Source organism: Ochotona curzoniae, unplaced genomic scaffold (assembly GCF_017591425.1).
Source record: "Ochotona curzoniae isolate NIBS_2020 unplaced genomic scaffold, NIBS_Ocur_1.0 contig_2321, whole genome shotgun sequence".
Taxonomy (NCBI): Eukaryota; Metazoa; Chordata; class Mammalia; order Lagomorpha; family Ochotonidae; genus Ochotona; species Ochotona curzoniae.
The window spans coordinates 15,855,563-15,877,077 of NW_024465421.1; the positions used below are offsets into that span (position 1 = coordinate 15,855,563).

The 21,515-nt window shown below is 49.4% G+C and overlaps 1 protein-coding gene across 5 annotated transcripts in view; it reads left to right on the forward strand.

The window, feature by feature from the left end:
* The window catches only part of VPS35L (VPS35 endosomal protein sorting factor like), a 66,368-nt gene that overhangs the window by 22,029 nt on the left and 22,824 nt on the right, over positions 1 to 21,515 (forward strand). For 3 of the 5 annotated variants that reach the window (XM_040973291.1, XM_040973292.1, XM_040973290.1), the window contains 13 exons: positions 15 to 111; positions 783 to 830; positions 1,808 to 1,901; positions 5,577 to 5,654; positions 5,877 to 5,999; positions 9,916 to 9,962; positions 10,774 to 10,885; positions 11,354 to 11,470; positions 12,042 to 12,095; positions 14,323 to 14,403; positions 18,204 to 18,266; positions 19,148 to 19,233; positions 20,801 to 20,881. In XM_040973291.1, coding sequence (XP_040829225.1) covers positions 15 to 111; positions 783 to 830; positions 1,808 to 1,901; positions 5,577 to 5,654; positions 5,877 to 5,999; positions 9,916 to 9,962; positions 10,774 to 10,885; positions 11,354 to 11,470; positions 12,042 to 12,095; positions 14,323 to 14,403; positions 18,204 to 18,266; positions 19,148 to 19,233; positions 20,801 to 20,881 — 1,081 coding nt within the window. The remainder of the gene's footprint in view (positions 1 to 14; positions 112 to 782; positions 831 to 1,807; positions 1,902 to 5,576; positions 5,655 to 5,876; positions 6,000 to 9,915; positions 9,963 to 10,773; positions 10,886 to 11,353; positions 11,471 to 12,041; positions 12,096 to 14,322; positions 14,404 to 18,203; positions 18,267 to 19,147; positions 19,234 to 20,800; positions 20,882 to 21,515) is intronic. The other 2 variants (XM_040973293.1, XM_040973295.1) reach the window with 1 other exon arrangement.

The window sequence follows — 21,515 nt, forward strand, 5'->3', positions numbered from 1 at the left end:
TGTTTGTTTTGCAGATCACTTTTCTCCGGAGAATGTGAACGACACAGCCAAAGAGACGTGCCTGAATTGGTTTTTCAAGATTGCTTCCATCAGAGAGCTCATTCCACGATTGTATCCTTTGTGTGTGTTGCTGGTAAAGAAAGGCAGAAAGCACCATGACACGGGTGCCCTGACAGTCCTCCAGAAAGTGGGGTCTATTGTGCCTGCTAGCCTGAAAACCCAGTGCAGGCCGCCCAAGGGCGCCCTCGCCCGCGCTCACTGTCTGCGCACGGCGTTTTGTCTTCACCCGGGATATAATGTGCCATGTGGGATTCTGTCTCCTTGGAGAGTGTCCCCATATCCATTCTCTGAAAATGCTGCAGCTTCATGCGTGTTCGGCCTGGCTTCCAGAAAATCAAAAGAGCAAGGCCTGCTTGCTTGTATATACACCGGGGTGAGAGGCCTAAGGATTTGACCTGTGTGCATAAATCACATCTTAACAATCTCAAGTTCATTTCCCCCATTCTCGCCACCCAGAAGGCCTTGACTGGGGAGGCTCACTTGAAATTTCAGCATGCAGTCAACAACGGGACATTTTCCAAAACTCCAGTATGCATAAAACCACAAGCCAGTCTGTCCTTTTTCCTGCCTTGATGAGGGCCCTGTGACTGGTCTCCCTCCCCACCCCACTTGTCCCATATCCTACACCCCAGACCCACCCAGGTTTTGCTCTTACCATTGAGTCCCACCCCCTGTTGGGAATAGGCCATCTGGAAAATATCCTTAACGGGGCGTGTTTACAGTTATGTGGAAGCTTCTATCCTGAAGTGTAACAAGTTCCTGTCTAAGACGTAAGGCTCTTGTAAAACATCTAGAAGCACCAAATGCCTCGCAACAGGCACAACACACGCACACATGCACACACGCACACACTACTGGCGAGGTGACGGCAGCTGTCATTCACTTAGTGCCCAATGAGGAGCAGATTGGGTGCTTGCTCCCTATGCAGCCATAATGAAGTAGAGAGCCATTTACCTCCCTGTGTCACCAAGCCGAAAACTCGGGCTGGGAGAGGTTGGTTGAGTCGCCCCTTGGGCTCAGCTGGCTCATAGCCTGGCTCTGCCTTTTCTGGCGTGTGGTCTCCGGAGGGGACTGAGCTTACGCTTCTGAGTGCTGCTGCAGGCTGCGGCCTTGAGAAGGGGTGTCTCTGCGGCTCACCTCACGGAGGAACGTGCAGAGTTTGGTACTTGCCGAGTCCCCGGGGACCGCATGGAGTGACCAACTCTGTAGCCAGGGACTGGCCCCTGGCCATCCCAACTAACTCTTGATTGGATGGAGTGTTTGGAACCAGAGATGCTGGTTTGGGTGGATCACACAGGTGCCAAGCAGGCAACTACTTTGTCTTGCCAGCTGTGGGAGCACAATGCCCTAGGCAGAGGGAGGTCCTACCCGTCACAGGAGAAAGGAGCCACAATGATGCCAGGAAGGAATAGGGTGCAGGCAGCAAATCAGTGCCCCGGGAAGGCAAAGAGAAGATCAGGGGCTCCCAGTGGGTGAAAAGAAACTGGAGACAAAAGTTGTTCAAATTAATCAAGTGCACGTGACTTAGAGCAGAAAAAAAACGAGCCCATTAGCCTGTAGTGCTATGCACGTGATGCGGGCGGGATTCAGTCAGTGGTTGAATTGGGAAGCAGGGCTGCTAATGCAGTCTCCGCACACACACTGCAATCCTGACCTTGATTCCTTCCTGAGACTTGGTTCCCGCCCCCATAGGTTCGGGGACTTGATCTCGATGTCCTGTGACATGCCCTCGTTCTGCCTCTCACAGGGGAATCTCGGAGTGCTTGCCCCGGCTGACCTTCATGATCCGGGGCATCGGAGACCCGCTGGTGTCGGTGTATGCGCGCGCCTACCTGTGCCGGGTAGGCTGAGCTCCCCCCGCCCCCTCAAACGTCCCCAGCACCCTGCTGGCTTCCTGCAGGAAAGGACTTCATTAGTGCTAATTTTAGGGCATGGCTCTTCCACAGAAAATAGAGCTGCTGAGTTCCTTCTAAAAATTAATGTTAAAGTAGACCAGTTCAGCGCCGCTGTAGCTCTAATTAGGGGCTGCTTGAGGTCATCTTACAAGTGAACTGGTTTCCAGAGTTAACTGTTTCTCGGGTCTTGCTGGGCACCCGGCTCCCAGGGCCTGGCAGGTGACAGCGGGCTGCACTTGGAGCATCACCTTCCCTTTGTCTTAAATCTGCTAGTGGTGTTTGTTTATTTTTGCCACACTCCGTCCCCGTGAAAGAACGGGCTCACTGTGAGTTGGTGCGGGTCCTCAGTGATGGGCAAGTGAACCCGGACCTGGGCGGCTGCTGTTGTGGGTTCTGGGGGTGCCCGTGGGCAATCACCGTCTCCTGTAAAGCCCCATGAAGCTTCAGGCTGAACCTGTTCAGATTTCTTGTTCATGACAAACACACAGCACGACAGGTGTGTGGTCGTCCTGCTTCTAGGCACACAGGACCTTGCCTCTGTGACATCACTGGGGGGCATCCTTTGGGGGCTGTTTGCCCCACAAGCTCTTCAGCCTTTAAATGCCGTCAGACATCCATGACAGGCACCCTTGGGTTAGCAGGTGACAGAAGCTCGTAGGGCCATAAGGGTCACAAAGCACCCAGGTACCACCACCTCAGAGCGAGTGACAGGTATCCTCTGCGAGGGCCATGGGGTCTCTCCTTGTGACCAGTTGTGGGAGAAGTCCCCTTCCCTTATGGAGCAGGCTGAGGGTGACGCGCCTCCGCTGTTAGAAGCGTGGGGCTCCTGACCAGGACACGCAGGTCTTTCCAGCAGCTCAGCTCTCGGCTGTATCGAAGCCTGAATGCTTCAAAGGTCACCCTGGAGGAGCCCGCGGGCAAGGTGGCAGGACATTCCACTGTCCGCACATCTGTCTCTTGGACCTTGACCTTGGCTGAAGAGTGGAGCAACACGTTTGGCAGGGTCACGCCGTGCCGTAGGGATCATAATTTTTGGTTATTACAGAGAAATAGGAGAGGAGAGGGCACATACTGACTTTCTCCAAACCTGTTTGGTTCCAGCATTTGAACTAAGGGATGTGAGCCAAGGGGAAGGTCCTGTGTGTTGTCTGTTGTGGCCTTGGATGACCTTGAAAACAAGCTGGGGAGAAGGTACAGGGCCCCAGTGGAGCCGGGCAGGACGACAGGCAGGGCACCTCACTACAGCTGTTAATGCGGACATCCGTCTTCATGGTTGAGTGGTTGCTAAAAGCCTTTTGACGCAAAATGATGTCGCCTGTGCTAGGGTTCTTTCAGCTGCATGTGGCAAGAGCCCAATTTGTCTCACTCGAAGCATGGAAAGGGGGGCTTACTGTGTGGTGTTTCTGAGGAGTGCAGGCATGGCTGGATCCAGGACCTCTAGGAGTGTGGTCAAGAATCAGCTCTTGGACCCAGTGCAATAGCCTGGCAGCTGAAGACCTTGCCTTGCATGTGCCAGGATCTCATGTGGGCACCAGTTCTAGTCCTGGTGGCCCCCACTTCCCATCCTGGGAAAGCAGTTGAGGCTGTCCCAAAGTCTTGGGACCCTGCACCCGCAAGGGAGACCAGGAGGAAGTTCCTGGCTTCGGATAGGCTCAGCTCTTGCATTTGTGGCCACTTAGGGAGTGAATCAGTGGACAGAATTTTTTTTTTAAAGATTTATTTATTTTTATTGGAAAGGTAGATATACAGAGAGGAGGAGGGGCAGAGAGGAAGAGCTTCTCTCTGTCGATTCACTCCCTAAGAAGCCACAATAGCTGGAGTTGTGCCAATCTGAAGCCAGGAGCCAGGAGTTTCCTCTGGGTCTCCCATGCAGGTGCAGGGTCCCAAGGCTTTGGCCCATCCACGACTGCTTTCCCAGGCCACAAGCAGGAAGCTGGATGGGAAGTGGGGCAGGTGGGATTAGAATTGGCACCCATATGGGATCCCGGTGCATTCAAGGCGAGGACTTTAGTTGAGCTATCGTGCTGGGCCTGATAGAAGATCTTCCTTTCTGTCTCTCCCCCTTTCTATATATCTGACTTTCCAATAAAATAAAGTAAATTTTAAAAGAAAGAATAAGCTCTTTGAGTTGGCTTCACTGCATGGCTTGCTATGTGCCCAGTGGCTCCCAGCTCCCTGCTCCCAGGTTAGGAACCGTGTTGGAGAGGGAACACCTGGCCCCAGTATATCCAGCCAGAGTCTTGGTGGACCACTGTGGGTCACTTGTCCATCCCTGGACCAGTCACTGTGGCCATAGGAGGAGCTATGCTAATAATCAATCTTGGATTATGGCTTGAATCAGTTGCCCAGCCCCACCATTTGGGGTGGAGTAGATCCAGCTCCAAAATAAAGCTCGTGGTACAGGGCTGGGGCAGTGTCTGGCCCATGGGCCCTTTGTGTCCATACAATCATATCTGCTCTGGCCTGGCCAAGGCAACTGTAGACCAGACTTGAATTTCAGCAGAGCTGTAACAGATCAATTTTTTAACTGATTCTTTTGTGTGGGCTTCTCTTGATGTTGTCAATATCCAGGTGGCTCTGGGCAAAGAAGAACCCCCCACCCATATAGGGAATCCCCTCCCCCCCGCCCCCCGACGAACCCAGTTCAGCGGAAGCAGAGGCCTGGGTACTGAAGGTTGGGCAGGCACCAGCAGCAGGTGGCAGTCACACGCGGCCACCCTAGCTGCTTGGGGCAGGAGCCCTTGAGATCCAAGTGGCTTGGTGAAGCTGTTCAGTTGCTGCAATGAGGAGGAACAAGTAAGGCAGGCAGTGCGTGGATCGGGCATGGGTGGAGCCGGCCGCTGCTTATTAAAGTGTAATTAACTCCTTAAGTCACGGCCCCTTCAGCTCGCCCCCAAAGTGCTTGTCCACCCGACCTGCCTTCCCTGGCACCCAACAGCTAATTACTGCCTTTGCCACGGTATGATGAAGTGGAGGAGAATACAGTCTTGGAGCATGGCACAGCTGGATTTGACATTTGTTGTTGGTACTTTTTTTTTTAAAAGATTTATTTTTATTGCAAAGTCAGATGTACATAGAGGAGGACAGACAGACTTCATCCTATATAAAATCTCTCACAGTGTGTTCAAACCTACGTCTACTTCCGTGGTTGCCTGGAGGAGTGGATTGGTAGCTCTTGGCAGGGCAGGAGCACCAACACGACCTGTGAGTGCCCGGCTGACTTGGCTGCTGTACCCCCACGCCCTTGTGAGATGTTCAGCCCAGCGGTGCATTTCGCATCTTGGGAGAGGACAGGAATGTAGCTAACACAGTGTTAGCGACCTGTTGATTTGCTCTCTTCCTCATCTGTTCAGAAATGTATCGGTTAGCTCTGGAAAATGGCAAAGCTGATGGCTACAAATGTTGTCCAACTTTGTTGAGTAAAAATAGCTCCTGTGGTCCTTAGAAAACAAAGACGTGCTTGTAGAATAAGGAAACAGATGCAAAGAAGTTAAAAATTAACTTTTGTTCTCTGCATGTATTTCTCTATCTAATTTACCAAAAAGGGGTCACACTGGATGTGAAGATTCCCTCCCTCCCCGCCCCGTTGCCAGGGTAACCTTTGTCTTGGTTTGGCCACAGGTAGGAATGGAAGTGGCGCCACAACTCAAAGAAAGCCTCAACAAGAACTTCTTTGACTTCCTCCTTACGTTCAAGCAGGTAAGAGATTGCTTGGCAGAGAGCTCGTGATGACCATGCCATGGAATGCGGGCTCAGCGTGGTGCCATGGGACACTCTGCGCATTTGTTTGCTGATTTGAACAAAGCAGCAAAGGCAGCATGCTGTTGCTCTCCGCTGGCCCCTGTGTTTCCAAGCCTGGGAGTTGAGTGGGTTGCACGATCCCCCACACTTCTGCTAACTGTTTCCTCTGGTCTCCTTCAGATTCACGGGGACACGGTGCAGAACCAGCTGGTGCTCCAGGGAGTGGAGCTGCCGTGCTACCTGCCCCTCTACTCGCCCGCCATGGACTGGATCTTCCAGTGCATTTCCTACCATGCGCCCGAGGTAACTGCCAGGGGGCGAGAGCCTGAGTATACCGCCAGGGAGCGATGCTGGGGTCCCTCCCTCCTTTCCTCCCTCCCTCTCTCCTTCTCTCTCGTTCATTGGGTCACAGTTCTCGTACTGTGCACTTTGGTGTTAACAGGTCCCTTTGCTACCAATGCCAGCCGACCTTGCTAGAGGCCTCCTGGGCCAGCTGATTCACTGCTAAGCACTTTGTCCCACACAGGGTTGCCAAACAACTGAGATGGGGCTGTGGCTTCTCACAAAAGCCCAATCCCCGTGTGAGGCCACACGGCTCTGAATGCAGATGACCAGAACTGGCATTGTAGCTCAGCAGGTTAAGCTGCTGCTGGTTTCCGTATTAGAGTGCAAGGTCAAGTCCCTGCTGCTCCATTTGTAATCCAGCTTCCCACCAATACACCCGAGAAAGCAGCAGCAGAGGATGGCCCAAGGACTTGGGCCCTTGCCACCCATGTGGCAGACCCAGATGGAATTCTGGGCTCCTGGCTTTTTAAAAATAATTATTTATTTTTATTGCAAAGTCAGATATACAGAGAGTAGCAGAGACAGAGAGGAAGAGCTTCCCTCTGATGATTCATTCCCCAAGCGGCCACAACAGCCGGAGCTGTGCCAATCCGAAGTCAGGAGCCAGCAGCTTCTTCTGGTTATCCCATGTGGGTACAGGGTCCCAAGGCTTTGGATTATCCCAGGCCACAAGTAGGGAGCTGGATGGGAAGCAGGGCAGGTGGGATTAGAACCAGCGCTCAATGGGATCCCGGTGTGTTCAAGGCGAGGACTTTAGCCACTAGGCTACTGTGCTGGCCCCCTTAGGGTTTTTTTTTAATTGCTATTAACTTTATTTTTAAATATTTATTTATTCATTTGAAAGGCAGAATACCAGAGAAAGCTCTTCCACCCACTGTTTCATCCCCCATATGGTCACCGAAGCCAGAAGCCAGGAATCCCATCCAGTTCTCCCCCATGGGTAGCAGAGGTCCCTGTACTTGAGCCATCATTTTCTGCTTTCCCAAGTGCATTAGCAGGAAGCTGGATTGGAAGTGGAGCAGCCAGGCTCTCCAGTCAGGGATATTGCTATTGCAAGTGGTGACTTAACCCACTGTGCTACCCACTGGCCCCAGTACATTAATTTGCAATGAAGATGCTACAAAGGGAAGGTTCTGTATACAATACAATGACCTTGTATTGACTGTGACCTCAGCCTGGTTTCCGCAGCCTCATGTGCTGCCCCTAGCTCCTGGAAAATACCGTGAACCTGACCTGGGGAGCTGTCCTTGTTTGTGGTCTGCCAGAGGAGCAGCACGCATGAACAGAGTGGTCGTGTTGAAAACAAGAACCCTTAGCAGTTTCTTATTTTGATGCAAGGCAAAAGGGGGCTTAAAAATACAAGGTCTGTGTCATAAGGCTTTCTTCCTTTTATTTTAAGCACCGGAAATCACAGGGGATGGTAGAAGCTGGTGGAACAGAGCCTTCCCGGGGAGTCTGACAGCTCCAGGAAATCTTTGTTACCCTGGCAGAGTGATTAAAAAATTGGGTCACCCGAATAATAATAAACTCTGCTACTTGTGGCACTCAAATCAGGGACTTGCAGTCTCTTGTTTAAAGAAAAGAAAAAAAGTACATGGGTGAATCCATGCCAGTCTGGAAAGGTGAAGTTCAAGTTGCAGCTGATGATCAGACTCACAAGCCTGACCATGGCTGCAGCGTGTCTTCCAGGGGCTGAGCCTCTGCAAGTGGAGATGGTGGCATTGGTCTCAAGCCACGGGCACCACAGCTGGCAGCTGAGAAGAGGGAAGGGAAGGAGAAATGACCTTCAGCTGCAGGTATCTGACGTGAACTAGGATCTATGATTCCAGTTTCATAAAACCAAATCAAAGCAGGTCTCCACAGCAGCTAACATTCACCAGGCACAGACCAAGTTCTAGAAAGGTCCGCAATAAATGTGGACAGTCGTGTCCCTTAGAAAGGGACCTTGGGAAGGAGCACAGACCAGTGCATCTGGTCTTTTCTCTCAAAGTGTCTTGGGGCGCTATGCTTGCCCTTCTTATTGATCGGGGGTAACTGAAGCAGTGGAAAGCGAAGCCATGGCTAACGGAGGAGTGTATGCTGTTACTTGATCCTTGGGCAGAGTTGAATGGTGTGTGTGTGGTGGTGGGGTCGGGGGGCAGCATCAGTGTGATCATGATGCAGAATATCTCTTGTCCTTTCCTGGTCTTCTCCAAAAACCTCCTTGGTCCTGGTCTTTAAGGATGGCTTTTTAGAAATGAATGCACCGCAAGTGGGTCCAGGAACCATTAGTGACACACCAGTTTTATCTCAGCTGAGATGCTTGTGACCACAGCCTGGAAATATAATTCACTGTGTCTTCTCCCATGACAGGTCTAACCCCAAAGTCAAAAGATAAAGCTTTTTGGACTAGTGTCTGTCTGTCTGCTCCTCCCTCTCCCTTTCTCTCCCTCTCACTTCCTTCTTCATCTCTCTCCCTTTCCCTCAACCCTCCTCTCCCTCTGCCCCCTCTCCCTCTTCTGCTCTCTCCAGATGGTGACAAGGTGGCTGCTGCCACTCCAGGTATCACATGCTAACATGACTTTATGCTGAGGCAGAAACACAGGGAATGTTCAGTTCCATGGGTCCCTGCTTACCAACACGGAGACTGTTTCTCATAGTTCCTGGAGGACTTGCCATCCCAACTTGGCAGCTGGAAATGGGTTGTGTGTCCAAGTCTACACCTCCACTGGCAGGAGTAGCAAGACTTCCATGACTGCTTGAGACCTGGACTAGTCTGCCCAGGCTGTGGGCTCAACAGCAGTTACTTACGGTCACCCAGTTCTGCAGGCTGAAATCCAAGGTTATGGCACAGACAGGCTGCTCCCAAGGTCTCTGACCTCCGCGTGCAGATGACCCTCTCCAAACGTAACCTTCCCCTGGCTCTTCCCCTTCTCAGAGAATACAGTCCTGCTGATCAGACTAGGACGGTGCCCTAAGGTGGCATGTTATCCGTAAATCCTCCTCAAAAGGCCCTGTGTTCAAATACAGGGCGCAACCCAGGAGTTCTGCCTGGAAAAAGATTCAGCTTTCTGTGGGATAGACAGAAGTCTGGACACAGAGTCCTAGGATGGGGGCGTTGACAGTCTCTCCATGGTCAGCTGTCCCCCTGGTTAGGCAGGTGTGGGTTGTAAGTACAGAAGGGCACACTTTCTGACTTTGACACCAGACTTTTGTCTTCTTTCTCTCACTCACCGGGCACTACTGCACCTGTCTGAGCTTGGCCTCTTCCTCTAATCGGCATAATGTCCCATGGGCCTCTCAAGATTGTCATGAAGAGGGACATCCATCACCTAGCCTGACCCCTTGGGGCGTGGTGAGCACATGGTGTCTGAGCTGCTGCCATTGCTTCTGTCATCTCAGGCTTGACTGTGTCTAAGCACTTCAAAGCTTTCCCTAAAGGATACGTCTATTGATTTGTTTTTTCTTTTAAAGGCCAGGAGCTCTTTTGAAGACACTCATCTTAAGATAGCTCTAAAGCCATTAGGAGGATTCCAATGAGAAGGATTTTTGCTTCCTTTGGCAGGGAAGATGTGTTTCAAAGTATATGGGGAGGAAATGAAGTTAAGAGCGTGGCCTTAGGTGCCAGCCTGCCCAGGTTCATTGCAGGCTCTGTTGCTGGGCGTGTGACCTTGAGTGCCAGGCACACAGCCGCTCTGTGACTCGATTGTCTCTTGTGTGAAATGGGAGAGTGGAGCACCGGCCTCATTGGGGATGGGGTCAGGAATGCTGCCCCTCCCTGTCAAGCCCTGGAACTTAGGGAAATGGGCCATTTTATTTTAGACTGTTACTCTGGACACCCGTTGGAAATATGGCTTGTAATCTGATCAAATTTTTGTTCTTTTTAACTTCTCAGGCCCTGCTGACCGAGATGATGGAGAGGTGTAAGAAACTTGGGAATAAGTAAGTATCTGGAGAGTCACAGGGTGAGAGTTTGAAAATGAACTTGGGGACACGGGCCGCTTCCAGGGCTGAGAGAGGCTGATGGCCCTGGACGGGCCTCAGTGCCATGCACTCCTAGCCCCGTGGGCCCCTGGCTTAAACTCTCCTTGCCTCAATGTCTTCACCTTTAGAATGGGGCCGGGGTAAGCGACAGGGCCATCCTCTCCTCAGGCATGGGAGCTTCCTCTCTGCTGTCCCCTGGGTGGTAGAGGGTTTGTTCACCACTGGATGGGTCCCTGGTAGCTGAAACTCAAGATGACTTTCCTGCCAGGTCTGATCATAAACTAAAGGGATGTGTGCTGCCAGTGAGGGTCAGCAGTGGTACTTACTGCCAGGTTTTATTAGTATACTAGCGCATAGGAGAGCCTGCTTGGCTTCTCTGTAAAAAGATTGGATGTCTTGCTGCTTTTACCTGTCCACCCACACATCCACCCATCCTTCCACTTCTATTTATTTACCTCCCATCCTTTTTTTCTTCCACATCCACCCATCCATCCGTCCATCCATCCATCCGTCCATCCATCCATCCATCCATCCATCTTATCTGCCCACCCAACCATCCATTCATTCAATTAGTTCAATATTTGTCAAATTCCAAATATGTATGTAACACTGAATTAAGAGATTGCCCTTTTATTCTTTCGTTGTTCAAGTTCACTATTAAGATTATCATTTTTCCTGCCAATCTACTCATTTATCCTAAAACTTAGATAAATTTGACAAAGTTGAAGGCCACTTGGATAAGGTGACGTGGTGCCTTTGTGTCCCACAGTGCCTTGCTGCTGAACTCCGTGATGTCCGCCTTCAGGGCCGAGTTCATTGCCACGAGGGCCATGGATTTCATCGGCATGATTAAAGAATGTGACGAGTCTGGCTTCCCAAAGGTAGGCTCTGGCACCAGCCTAGGTGAAGGAATGAGAGGCAGTCTGTATGTGGTAGCCCTCGGGAGAGGGTTCAGGGGTAAGAAGGGATGGGACAGTGAGGGCTGGCTGTGTCTATAAACAGATGCCCACCCTGGAAGAGAAGTTAGACTGGCAAGGTTAGACAGTGTAACGATTGCGAGTCCTAAGTTACCAGATTGGCTCACTGTGTCACACTTAGAAGACTTGGGTCTCATCTCTTTACAAGTGTATCTTCTCTCATTGTTTTGTGTGGTGGAATACTGCGGCCCACAAGTTAGGCCAAAAACACAGAGCCAGTACCTTATGTTTAGCTGCTAAGCTTAAGGCAGGTGGATTTGTGATTGAACTTGACAAGATGGACATGGAAGAGAATCCTTTGAGGGGTTAAACATGTTCTTTAACCGAAGTTACTTCGATTGAAGACCTCAGTAACGTCATCGTTTTTTCTAGCACCTCCTTTTCCGCTCACTGGGGTTAAACTTGGCCCTGGCAGATCCCCCTGAGAACGATCGTCTTCAGATCCTCAATGAAGCCTGGAAGGTCATCACTAAGCTGAGGAATCCACAGGTGCGTGGTCGTTTAAACTTCAAACACACTGCTCTCTGTGCGGGTCATGCAGTAATCTGTTATAAAAATAATCTTTTAATAATACTTCCACATTTTTGAAGAAAGGAAACCTACTTTATAGATTGTACTGTTTGCTATCCTATAATGGAGAACTGATAGCTTTAATGGTTTAAAGTTCTTTGATTTTTCAGTCTTAATTATGTCTCATTCTTGAGACCTCAGATGCACTCATGGCACAAGGTGACAGATATCTGAAACTTTAGAAGAAACTTTATGACAAAGAGGACTCTGATTCCAGATGCAGCAGTAATTTGGGCTTGCAAATTCCATCTTCGGCCCAGGTCCTGGCTTGGTTTCTCAGCTGGGAGTAGCTCAGATAACTGCATGTTCTGTGATGTGCTGAGGAGACCAGCTGTTCCTGGAGTGGAGGCACTCCCAGCAGTGCCTGCGCCTCCTGGTCAGCTCATCTTGGCCAAACTGCCTGAAGGGGCCTGAAGTTGCACGTGAGCTGCTGCTGCATGGGAAGCCTCGCTGTGCTTGCAATCACAATACTCGTGCTTTCTCTCTGCAGGACTACATCAATTGTGCTGAAGTGTGGGTGGAGTACACATGCAAGCATTTCACAGTAAGTGCAGTGGGGGTGACACTGCCAAAAGAATTGCGGTTTTTCATGTTTATGAGAGCAAATGAGTCCAGGGTTGGCCTTTTGCAAAGGTAAACTGTTCCTCTAATTTCTTAAAGGCTGCATTCCTTAGAATAAACTATGGTGACACACTAGTGTGTAGATTGTAACAGAACTGTCCTATGCTTGCTTGTGGCTTTGTGAGTTGCTATATTATGCAGTGGTAGGCATGCCTTTCCCCATGGGCCACCTTAGCTGCATCTATTCTGGAGTGCATTATGATTTTTTTAAGGATTTATATTTTTTTTAATTGGAAAGATGGATTTACAGAGATAAGGAGAGACAGAAACATCTTCCATTTGTTGGTTCACTCCCCAGATGGCTGCAAGGGCTGAAGCTGAGCTAATCCAAAGCTAGGAGCCACGACCCAGGAACTTCCTCCAGGTCTCCTACATGGGTACAGGATCTCAAAGCTTTGGGCCATTCTCCACTGCTTTCCCAGATCATGAGCAAGGAACTTGATGGGAAGTGGAGCAGCCAGTGTAGGAGAACATAAATTGGTTTCCATATGGGATGCCAGCACTTGTAGGCCAGGAATTAGTCAGTTGAGCCATTGCGCTGTCACTTTTTTTAAAAACATTTATTTTATTTATCTGAAGAATAGCATTAGAGAGGGGTAGGAATCTATTTGATGATTTACTACTCAAATGACTGGGGTTGGGCCAAGACAAATCCAGGAGTCAGGAGTTCTTCTCCATCTCCCATGTGCACCCTGGGTGCTAAGCACTTGGGTAATCCTCTACTGCTTTTCCAGAAGCATTAGCAGGGAGCTGGACCAAAAGTGGAGTAGCTGGGACTTGAACCAGAATCCTGGCTGCAGCCAGGCCTAGCCTAGCTACTATGGCCATTTGGGAAGTGGATAAGCAGATTTCTCTCTGTTAACAAAAAAAAAAAAAGAAGAAGAGGTAGAGTCCCTTTGAGAATGCGTTAGGTCATGCAAGTGGTGTCTTCATTCGTGGGGTTGGTAAAGGGGCCCAGAGGTCCTTGCTGGCCCCTTCTATCCGGCAAGCCCCTGGCGAGAAGGTTGTGTGTGTGAGGAGTAGGCTCCTGCCCCACTTGGAGCCTGCTAGGGCCTTGGGCTCAGCCTTCTCAGACTCCAGAACTGAGAAAATAAACTTCTGTTGTCTGTAGGCTGTTTTGACCACTTATGGACTTTGTTACAGTAGCTCAAATAGACTGTGACTAGCATGTGTGTAGGGGGAGAAAAAGGCAGGGAGGTGGGGGTGGCGGCCACACATCAGAGAATTCTTGCCAGGCACATCATGCCAGGGGTGAATAAGAATGAATGAATCTTGCTTCTACTGATTCCCCAGATTCCCTAACAGCCGGGACTGCACTATAGACTGAAACTGGGAACTTCATTCAGGTATCCTGCACAGGTGATAGGTTCCCGAGTGTGTGGGCCATCATCTGCTGGCTCCTAGGTGCATAGGTGCGTTAGCAGGAAACATGAAGAACTGGCACTCTGATTTCAGATGTGAAAGCTATGACCTAACCTGTTGTGGCATGAGGCCCACCCGATGGCTGAATCTCTGAACTCCTCAGCCTTGCTTTCTTACCCTGTAAAATGAGGATGATGATGTCCTTGCCTGGGAGTTGCATGGGGCACACACCAGGAGAGGAGACCCATGGCACCTGTTTGGTTAACGTCTGCTGTGTGCCACCTGACCTGGAAGCCGCCTCACCTCGTGGCAGCCTTGCCTGTTCCACTCTATAGCCCAGAAGCCAGCGTGCTTTCAGACTGTCAAAATGTTCTTCTCACTTGAACATGGAAAACATCCCTTGCTCCCAGGGCCTGTGAAAACTGGCACTGGGCTCGGCTGGGTCTGTAGTCTGTCGCCTAGGAGGGGCGTGAACTGTGTTGGGTCAGATAGCTTGGCAGCCAGATCTGTACCCTTCCCACAGTGCCTCACTGCCTGCTCCCTGCAGGTGCCTGAGCAAGGCCAGGTCAGGCAGGGCTAATTTGGCCACCTCTCAGGGAGAGCACTTTGAGAATAGCATGGAGCTGTGACCTGTCGCGCAGAGTTGACTGTCGCACACAGAGTGACCCAGCAATCCCCAAGTGGGGTGTCCCTCAGGCTGTCTGACGCTGCTGGAAGGAGTGTACTGTGCCTGGAACCCATGAGTCCTTTCTCAGCTAATGTCAGCTCTGTGCCTCTTCCTCCACCAGAAGCGAGAGGTGAACACGGTCCTGGCCGACGCCATCAAGCACATGACCCCCGACCGTGCCTTTGAGGACTCCTACCCACAGGTAACGAGCTCACGTGTCTCCCCTCAGTGCCAGTGTGCAATGAAATGGTCACGTTGCATGTTCTTCTGGGTGGTGAAGCCAGATCCTAACTATGTCATAATCATGCTGTGGGCCATTGGATCAGTTCTGTCATTTTGCCATCCTTCACTCTTCTGCCCCGTGAGATGGGAGTCCAAGGAGTTACGAGGATTTAGTAAGAAATGATAAGGGAGTCTGTGAGACGTGTTCAGTGGTGGGAAAGCATCGTCATGGCTGTGGTGTGCAAGGAAGGATCTGTGTGTTTCTGATAAACGAACTTGTTCAGAAGTAAGTTTCTACTTACGGGAAGCTCAGAAGACCAACAAGAATCCTTTCCATTCAGTAGTATGATATTCCAGCATTATTGCCCAAAATTGATTTTGAACTTTCATTTAGTGTGAGGACACTGGGGGCATATTTTTGTAAGGATTTTTGAATTTGTGTATTTGGCTAACTTGGGAATTTTTTACCCTTTGCCAGTTAATTTTGTTCATTCTTTCAGTTTATTCAGTTGTACTATGTACTTGACCTTTTTCTTAAAAAAAAAAAAAAGTTGAAAGGCAGATTCACAGGGATAGAGGGGAGGGACAGAGCATGTCTCCACCGGTTCACCCCTGCATGTTCTACCATGGCCAAAAATGGACCACTCGGGATCCAGGAATTTGTAACTCTATCCCATGTGGGTGGCAGAGGCCCAGGGACTTAGGCCGTCCTTCGCTGCCTTTTCAGGTGCACTAGCAGGGAGCTGGATTGAATGTGGAGCAGCTGACATTCAAATCGGCAGTCATGCGGGTTGCTGACATTGTGGGCAGCAGCTTAGCCTTGTGTGCCACCATGCCAGCCCCTACCTGATATGTTTAGATGTGATAAGGACAGGGTGTTTATACACTGCCTCTGGTATATGTCGCATCAATACTATTGCCTGAATACAGCAGGGGAAGGGGCAGCTCAGACCTGCAGGTTGTCACATGGAAATTGATGAGCATTAGAATTTTGTTTCATGAAGTAACTATCGTTTTTTTACTTTTAAAGATTGGTTTCTTTATTTGAAAGTCTGAGTTAGAGAAACAGATCTTCCTTGTGCTGGTTCACTCCTCACATGGCCACAGTGGCCTGGACTGGGCTGGGAGGAAGCCAGGAGCTTCTTCCAGGTCTCCCTCATGGGTGCAGGGTCCAAGGATTTGGGCCATCCTCCACTGCTTTACCAGGTGCATTAGCAGGGAACTGGATCGGAAGTAGAACAGCCAGGTCATCATCCAGCACCCTTGTGGAATGCTGGTGCTGCAGAATGTAGCTTTAAGTGCTGTGTCACAACATGGGCCCCAGCACGGGAATCTTTGTAGAGGAGTATTTAGTAAGACCTTGTCCACTAGGGACTCAGTGAGGTGAAAACTTCAAGTAGTGTTAAACAGTTTTAAACAAGTTTGCCTGAGAGGGGAATTAACAGATCCTCGAACGCTGCATCTTCTAAAAGCAGCTAGGATGCCTGGGGTCAGGTGTCACCTAGGACCCCCATCCTTTTCAGCAACAAGGCCCTTGTCTGAGGGCAGGGCTTTGTCAGGAAAAAAGGAGAAAACCGTAGCTGTATGGGGACCTGGCTCACCCCAAGTCTGAGATGGGAGCACCTAACAAACCTGTACCAGGAAACAAGTTCAACAACTTTTTTGTTTAAAAACAAAACAAAACAAAACAAAACAAAAATAATGGACACATGTCACGGGTACAGGAGTAACTTGAAGGGACTGTCAAGAGCTCCTGATCTGGGCATTGGGAAGTTAGGATTTGGAGGGTCATGACCCGTGGGATGTGTAGGCATCCCGGAGTTCATCCTTGTGGATGGAAGGGCATGGAGGAGGCAGGACATGCTGGCGGAGAAACCAGGAGGAGACGGGAGTAGGGGAGGTCACACTTTGCAGCCATCTGGATGCAGGCAGCAGCCACCTACCTGCCTGTAGGTGAGGGCTGAGTTGGGCAGCAAGATGTGTGCACATCTCAGAGGGTCTTGGCACAAAGCAGGATAATAGGTTAAAGTGTTTTCATTACATCTGAGGTGACTTTCCTAAGTCTGTTCCCAGCAAAGTTGAATTGTTAGAAATTTAGGTTATTCTTAGTGAACACAGAAATGGAATGTTACGAGGCAAAGGATGTGATTCATGCGGTCTATTTTTACGTAGTTCAGGGGAAAAATATATCTTACATGGAGCAATAAAGCACATTTGGCAAAAGATTAAAAGAATAGAGTAGGAAAAAGAATATATGGGTGTTCTGTGTATTACTCTGTCAGGTTTTCTTGAGGTTTGAAATTATTTTCTAAATGAAAAGTTAAAAGCTGTACCCAGATTGGGTGTCTATGCATTCTAATTGGAGTGCTGGTCGGGGGAGGAACTAAGGCAAGTGTAGCGAAGTGTGAGCTGTCCTAGGCGCTGGGTGCTCTTGGTTTTGTATTTATACAGTAGGATGTGTAGCCGTAGTCTTCAGCTTTGGGCATTTTTATAAAGTGTTCACGGAAAACCTCTCTCTAAAATCATGATTGAAGTGTAACTGTAGAAGTCTTGTTGCTGTTTGAACCTGGCAGTATCACTGTATCTTTTAATACTCTGCCTCTGAACATTGTGTCCTGGGGATTTTTAAATTTATTTATTCAAAAAGCAGAGAGACAGAAATCTTTGGTCTGCTGCTTCATTTTCCTAATACCCACAAGAGCTGGGGTTGAATCAAATCAAAGCCGGAAGCCCAGATTCTATCTGGTCTGCCGTGTGGATGTGAGGGACCCAAGTTCTTGAGCCGTCACTGCTGCCTCTGTGACTGCACGTTAGCAGGAAGCTGGATCAGAAGCAGAGGCGGGACTTGCACCGGGCACTGTGATGGGAGTTGTTGGCATCCCGAGCAGTGCCTTCACTGCGTGGAATGTCCACCCTGGTTATGGCGTATTGAGGACCTTTCTAGTCTCTCCCTTGACTGACCTAGTAAGCTGCTTAATTATAAAGTGAGTGAAATCATACCCTGAAAGTCTGCTTTGCATTTGATTTAAATAGCATGGATTTATTATTATTGTTGTTGTTGTTATTTCGGTATAAACAATATATTGATCAGTGAACTGTCTTAATAGTTCTATATTTGACTAAGAAATCACATCTCCTTGGTTTTCCTAGACCAAGGCCTAACATTCCTTTGGTTAGGCCTGCAAGCCTGTCGGGATGTCAGTGGTGGACCTCAGAACCTGTGTATTTCTGAGCCAGAGTTCACAGACTGCACCCACAACCTTGGGTAATGCCATGGCCTTCAGACCCCACTAGCAGCTCCCCTGCACTGAATGAGTCAAGAAACACAGGGCCATGGTGGCCCAGAATAGGGGTCAGCCAACTGTGGCCCATAAGGCCTTGTGTAGCCCAACACCTGTGTGTGCAAATCAAGTTTTATGGGCACACAGCCACACCTGACTTTGCCTGCTGTTGTGTCACAGCAGCTGTGGCTCTGATGAACTGGGGAGGATTTCTGTGCTGATGACTTTTATAGAACAAGCTCACTCACCCGGGTGCAGTCACCACCTGAGAGGGGACAGGCGGTGCTTGCTCTGTGCTTTAGGACCGGCCTTTTAGTCCTCACCAGTGTTGCCCGAGCAAGGGACTGCTTTGTCCCCATTTCCAGGATGAGCCAGCTGAGGTCTGGTGGCTTCCCACAGGTTGCACAGCAGGAGGCAGGGAGTATGGAGGTCAAGGACAGATCTGCAACAAAGCCTGTATCCTGTACAAACTGGGAAAATGTTTGCTTTTGTTTTGCAGCTTCAGTCAATAATTAAGAAAGTCATTGCCCACTTCCATGACTTCTCGGTCCTTTTCTCAGTGGTAAGTCACAGCTCCGAGGTAGCCTCTGGGTCAGAGGCTCCCTGGACGTTTCCTTGGAAGCCCCGGGTCCTCAGAATCACTCAGCAGTTCTCTCCATAAAGCTGCTGGATGTGGTCAGCCCAAGCATGACTGTGCGGGCAATGCAAGCAGCCTTTGAAGAACATACACAAGCACTCGAAGCTCTCTTACCTCCACTAACAGGGTGTGTGCACCTGCTAGGCCGCCTCACCATCCTGTCCCCTGCCTGGCATGTAATGTGTGCTTGTTTTATCTCTCAGCCTGCTGTCTTGGAGCTGAAAGGCATCAGGCGAGGAGCTGCCCTGTTGTGGGGGTAGAATTGAGATTTACTGTAGTGCTCGCCTAGATTCAAGATGTTGTGCAGAATCCTTGCGGGGTCACTGCAGTGTCCTGGGGAAGCAGACGTTGTGCTCTGCTAGAGGGGTTCTCTGTCCGTTCCCTTAGTTCCTCATTCTGGTTACGTTTGTGTGTACTGTAAGCTTGTAAGTTTTAGGGCTTTTTTTTTTTTTTTTTTTAAAAAGTGAGAAGAGAAGCTAATATTGATTGAACATGAATCATATCTCAGGCATTGTGCTGGATCTTTTTAATGCATTAAAGCATAATGCTTTATAAAACGAATGACTTATTTGAGAGGTATTGACAAAGAGGAGGAGAGAAAGAATACTTTGCATTTGCTCATTCGTTCCGCAAATGGTCACAGTGGCTGCAGTGTCCAGGCCTGGGTGCACTGGACGGTGTCCCTGACCCCCACCTCCCAGGCTCCCACACTGCTTTTTGTTTCTTGGGGTCTCCAAAGGAAAAAGTGACCTAGAGAATCCTTCCTTCTGGGGACATATGTTGAAAGAGTTTGTCTTTCATTTCAGGAGAAATTTCTGCCATTTCTAGACATGTTCCAGAAGGAGAGCGTGCGGGTGGACGTGTGCAAACGCATCATGGAGGCCTTCATCAAGTGAGTGCGAGCCTGCTGTCCTGCATCCTGGCCAGTCCCTGTTCCCATCCCTTGAGGCTTCACAACCTGTGTGACTTCAGCCCTAAAGCAACAACTGGGAGGCAAGCTGCGTTAGAAGCAGCAGATGCAATCAGAGCTTGGGCATTAGTGCCAAAGCAGACAGATTGCCGAGTACTCGCGTGAGTACTAGCTGTGTCTTTGTACAGAGCAGCCCTTTGGTGAATGGCTGAGCAATTATGTTTTAAGGAATTGGAAACAAAGGCTTATGTGGGAGGGCACTGGTGCTAGGAAGATTTTCATCTTCTGTGTTTAGATGGATAGCGAATTACTGATCAGTTTGCAAATTTACTTCCCATCATTTTTGCTGCTTAAGTCAACTTTTCAAGAGTTCCTACTGCTAGTGGTACAGAAAGTCAGTTTTTTTCCCATTGGCTTATTTTTTATGGTATTTTTTATTTGAAATGCAGAGTTACAGAGAAGGGGAGAGAGAGAGACAGAGATCTTCCATCTGTTGGTTCATTCCTCAATGACTGAAGCCAGGAGCCTAGAGCTTTTAGGTCTTCCACATGAGCCATCTTTGGCTGCTTTCTTAGGCACGTTAGCAGGAAATTGGATCAGAAATGGAGCAGCCATGTCTCAAACCAGTGTTCATAAGTGATTCCAGTGCTGTAGGCAGAGTCTTGGCCTGCTACTCCGCAACACCACGCCCCACAGGAAGTCTTTTTACAGTGATGTGTAGAGAGTAAGTTTTTATTTTTTCTTTTAAAAATTACAGGTCGATTTCTTAGACAGTGTGTAAATTAACAAGATATCTATGTTTGTTGTGATATATAAATTCCTACATAACTGGTTGATTTATTCTGTGATTTATTCATGATTTTGTGGGTGAAGTTACCAAGAAAAGGTGAAAGTTGCTTAAAATGTTCAACACATGTGAGTCAGTTGGAAAATAGACTGGCGCACCTCAAATCTGCTTGAAGCATGTCTTGTTATGTCTCTAAAAGATTAATTCGTCATTACTATGCTTTGAGCCATTGTGTCAGCCTAGCTGACACAGATTTGTTAAGAGCTTTTTGTATTAAGGGGGAAAAAAAAAGCCATTTTCCCTGGCACTTCAAACAGTGCTTCAGAAGGTGTGGGAAGCGTTTTTCTTTTATTGAAATACAGAGTACACCACAAGAAGGATGCACAGCCATGTAGTAAATGTGGTTGTGGTCCTCTGATGGCACACATGACTGACATCCAAATTGAGAACAACATGACATTTCGACCCTGGAATCCTCACTCCCTACGTGTCTTTTTTAAGACAGTTTTGTTCAAAGCAGATCTGTCCTTTGCCTGGCTTAACCAGTGTCTCCCTGTGGTTAAGAAGTGAAGGCAGGTGCCGAAGAGAGAAGTTGCTACTTGGAGGAGAACCTGGAGTAACCCTGAGCATCTTCCCTGGGGCTAATGGGTCGCCTGGAGGATTTGCTGCTTCTCAGAGGCCTGGGACAGGTGCACGCTCAGCACGTTCCATCGTCACTGTGAGCTGAGTGAGCTCTCACAGCCACCTGTTCATGTCCCCTAGGCACCAGCAGGAGCCCACCAAGGACCCCGTGATCCTGAATGCCCTGCTGCACATCTGCAAGACCATGCACGACTCTGTGAAGTAAGGTGGCTTGCAGCACGGGGGGTGGGGGGGGGGTGAAGGGGTGGGGGGGGGGTTCTTTGCGCCCCACTGAGGGCGCATGAGAGCATGACAGCTTAGCTTCTGTGCATATTGCCACTTTACTGCTGCTGCTGTACTGAAGTTGTGTCTAATGAGGCTGTTTCTGTCCTGGAGAAGCTGAGGTTAACCTTGAGAAAATGAGATGGCAGATGTTTTCTTGTTTCTGTTGGAGGGAGGTGAGGGGAGAGACTGAATTCATCCCAGTGAGCTCAAATTCCATGTGTTGTGCTTGCTCTTTCAAAAGATGCATTTTAATCAACAGGCAGAGTTAGAAAGAGTAAGATCTTCAATCAACTAGTTCACTTCCCAAAAGGCTAGGTCTGGCCAAAGCCAGGAGCCTGGCATTCTAGCTGGGTCTCCTACATAGGTGATAGGGCCGCAGTACTTGGGTGAACTTGAACTGCAAACTTTTCCGCAGGAGCATTAACAGGAAGCTAAATCTGAAGCAGGGCAGCCAGGACTCAGACCCGTGCTCATATGGGATGCCAGCGTTATAGCCGGAGGCTTAACTCGCTGGGCTGGCAAAGCCCGCCCCTCCTGGAGACCTCTGAGAGCAGCAGATTGTCTAATGGTG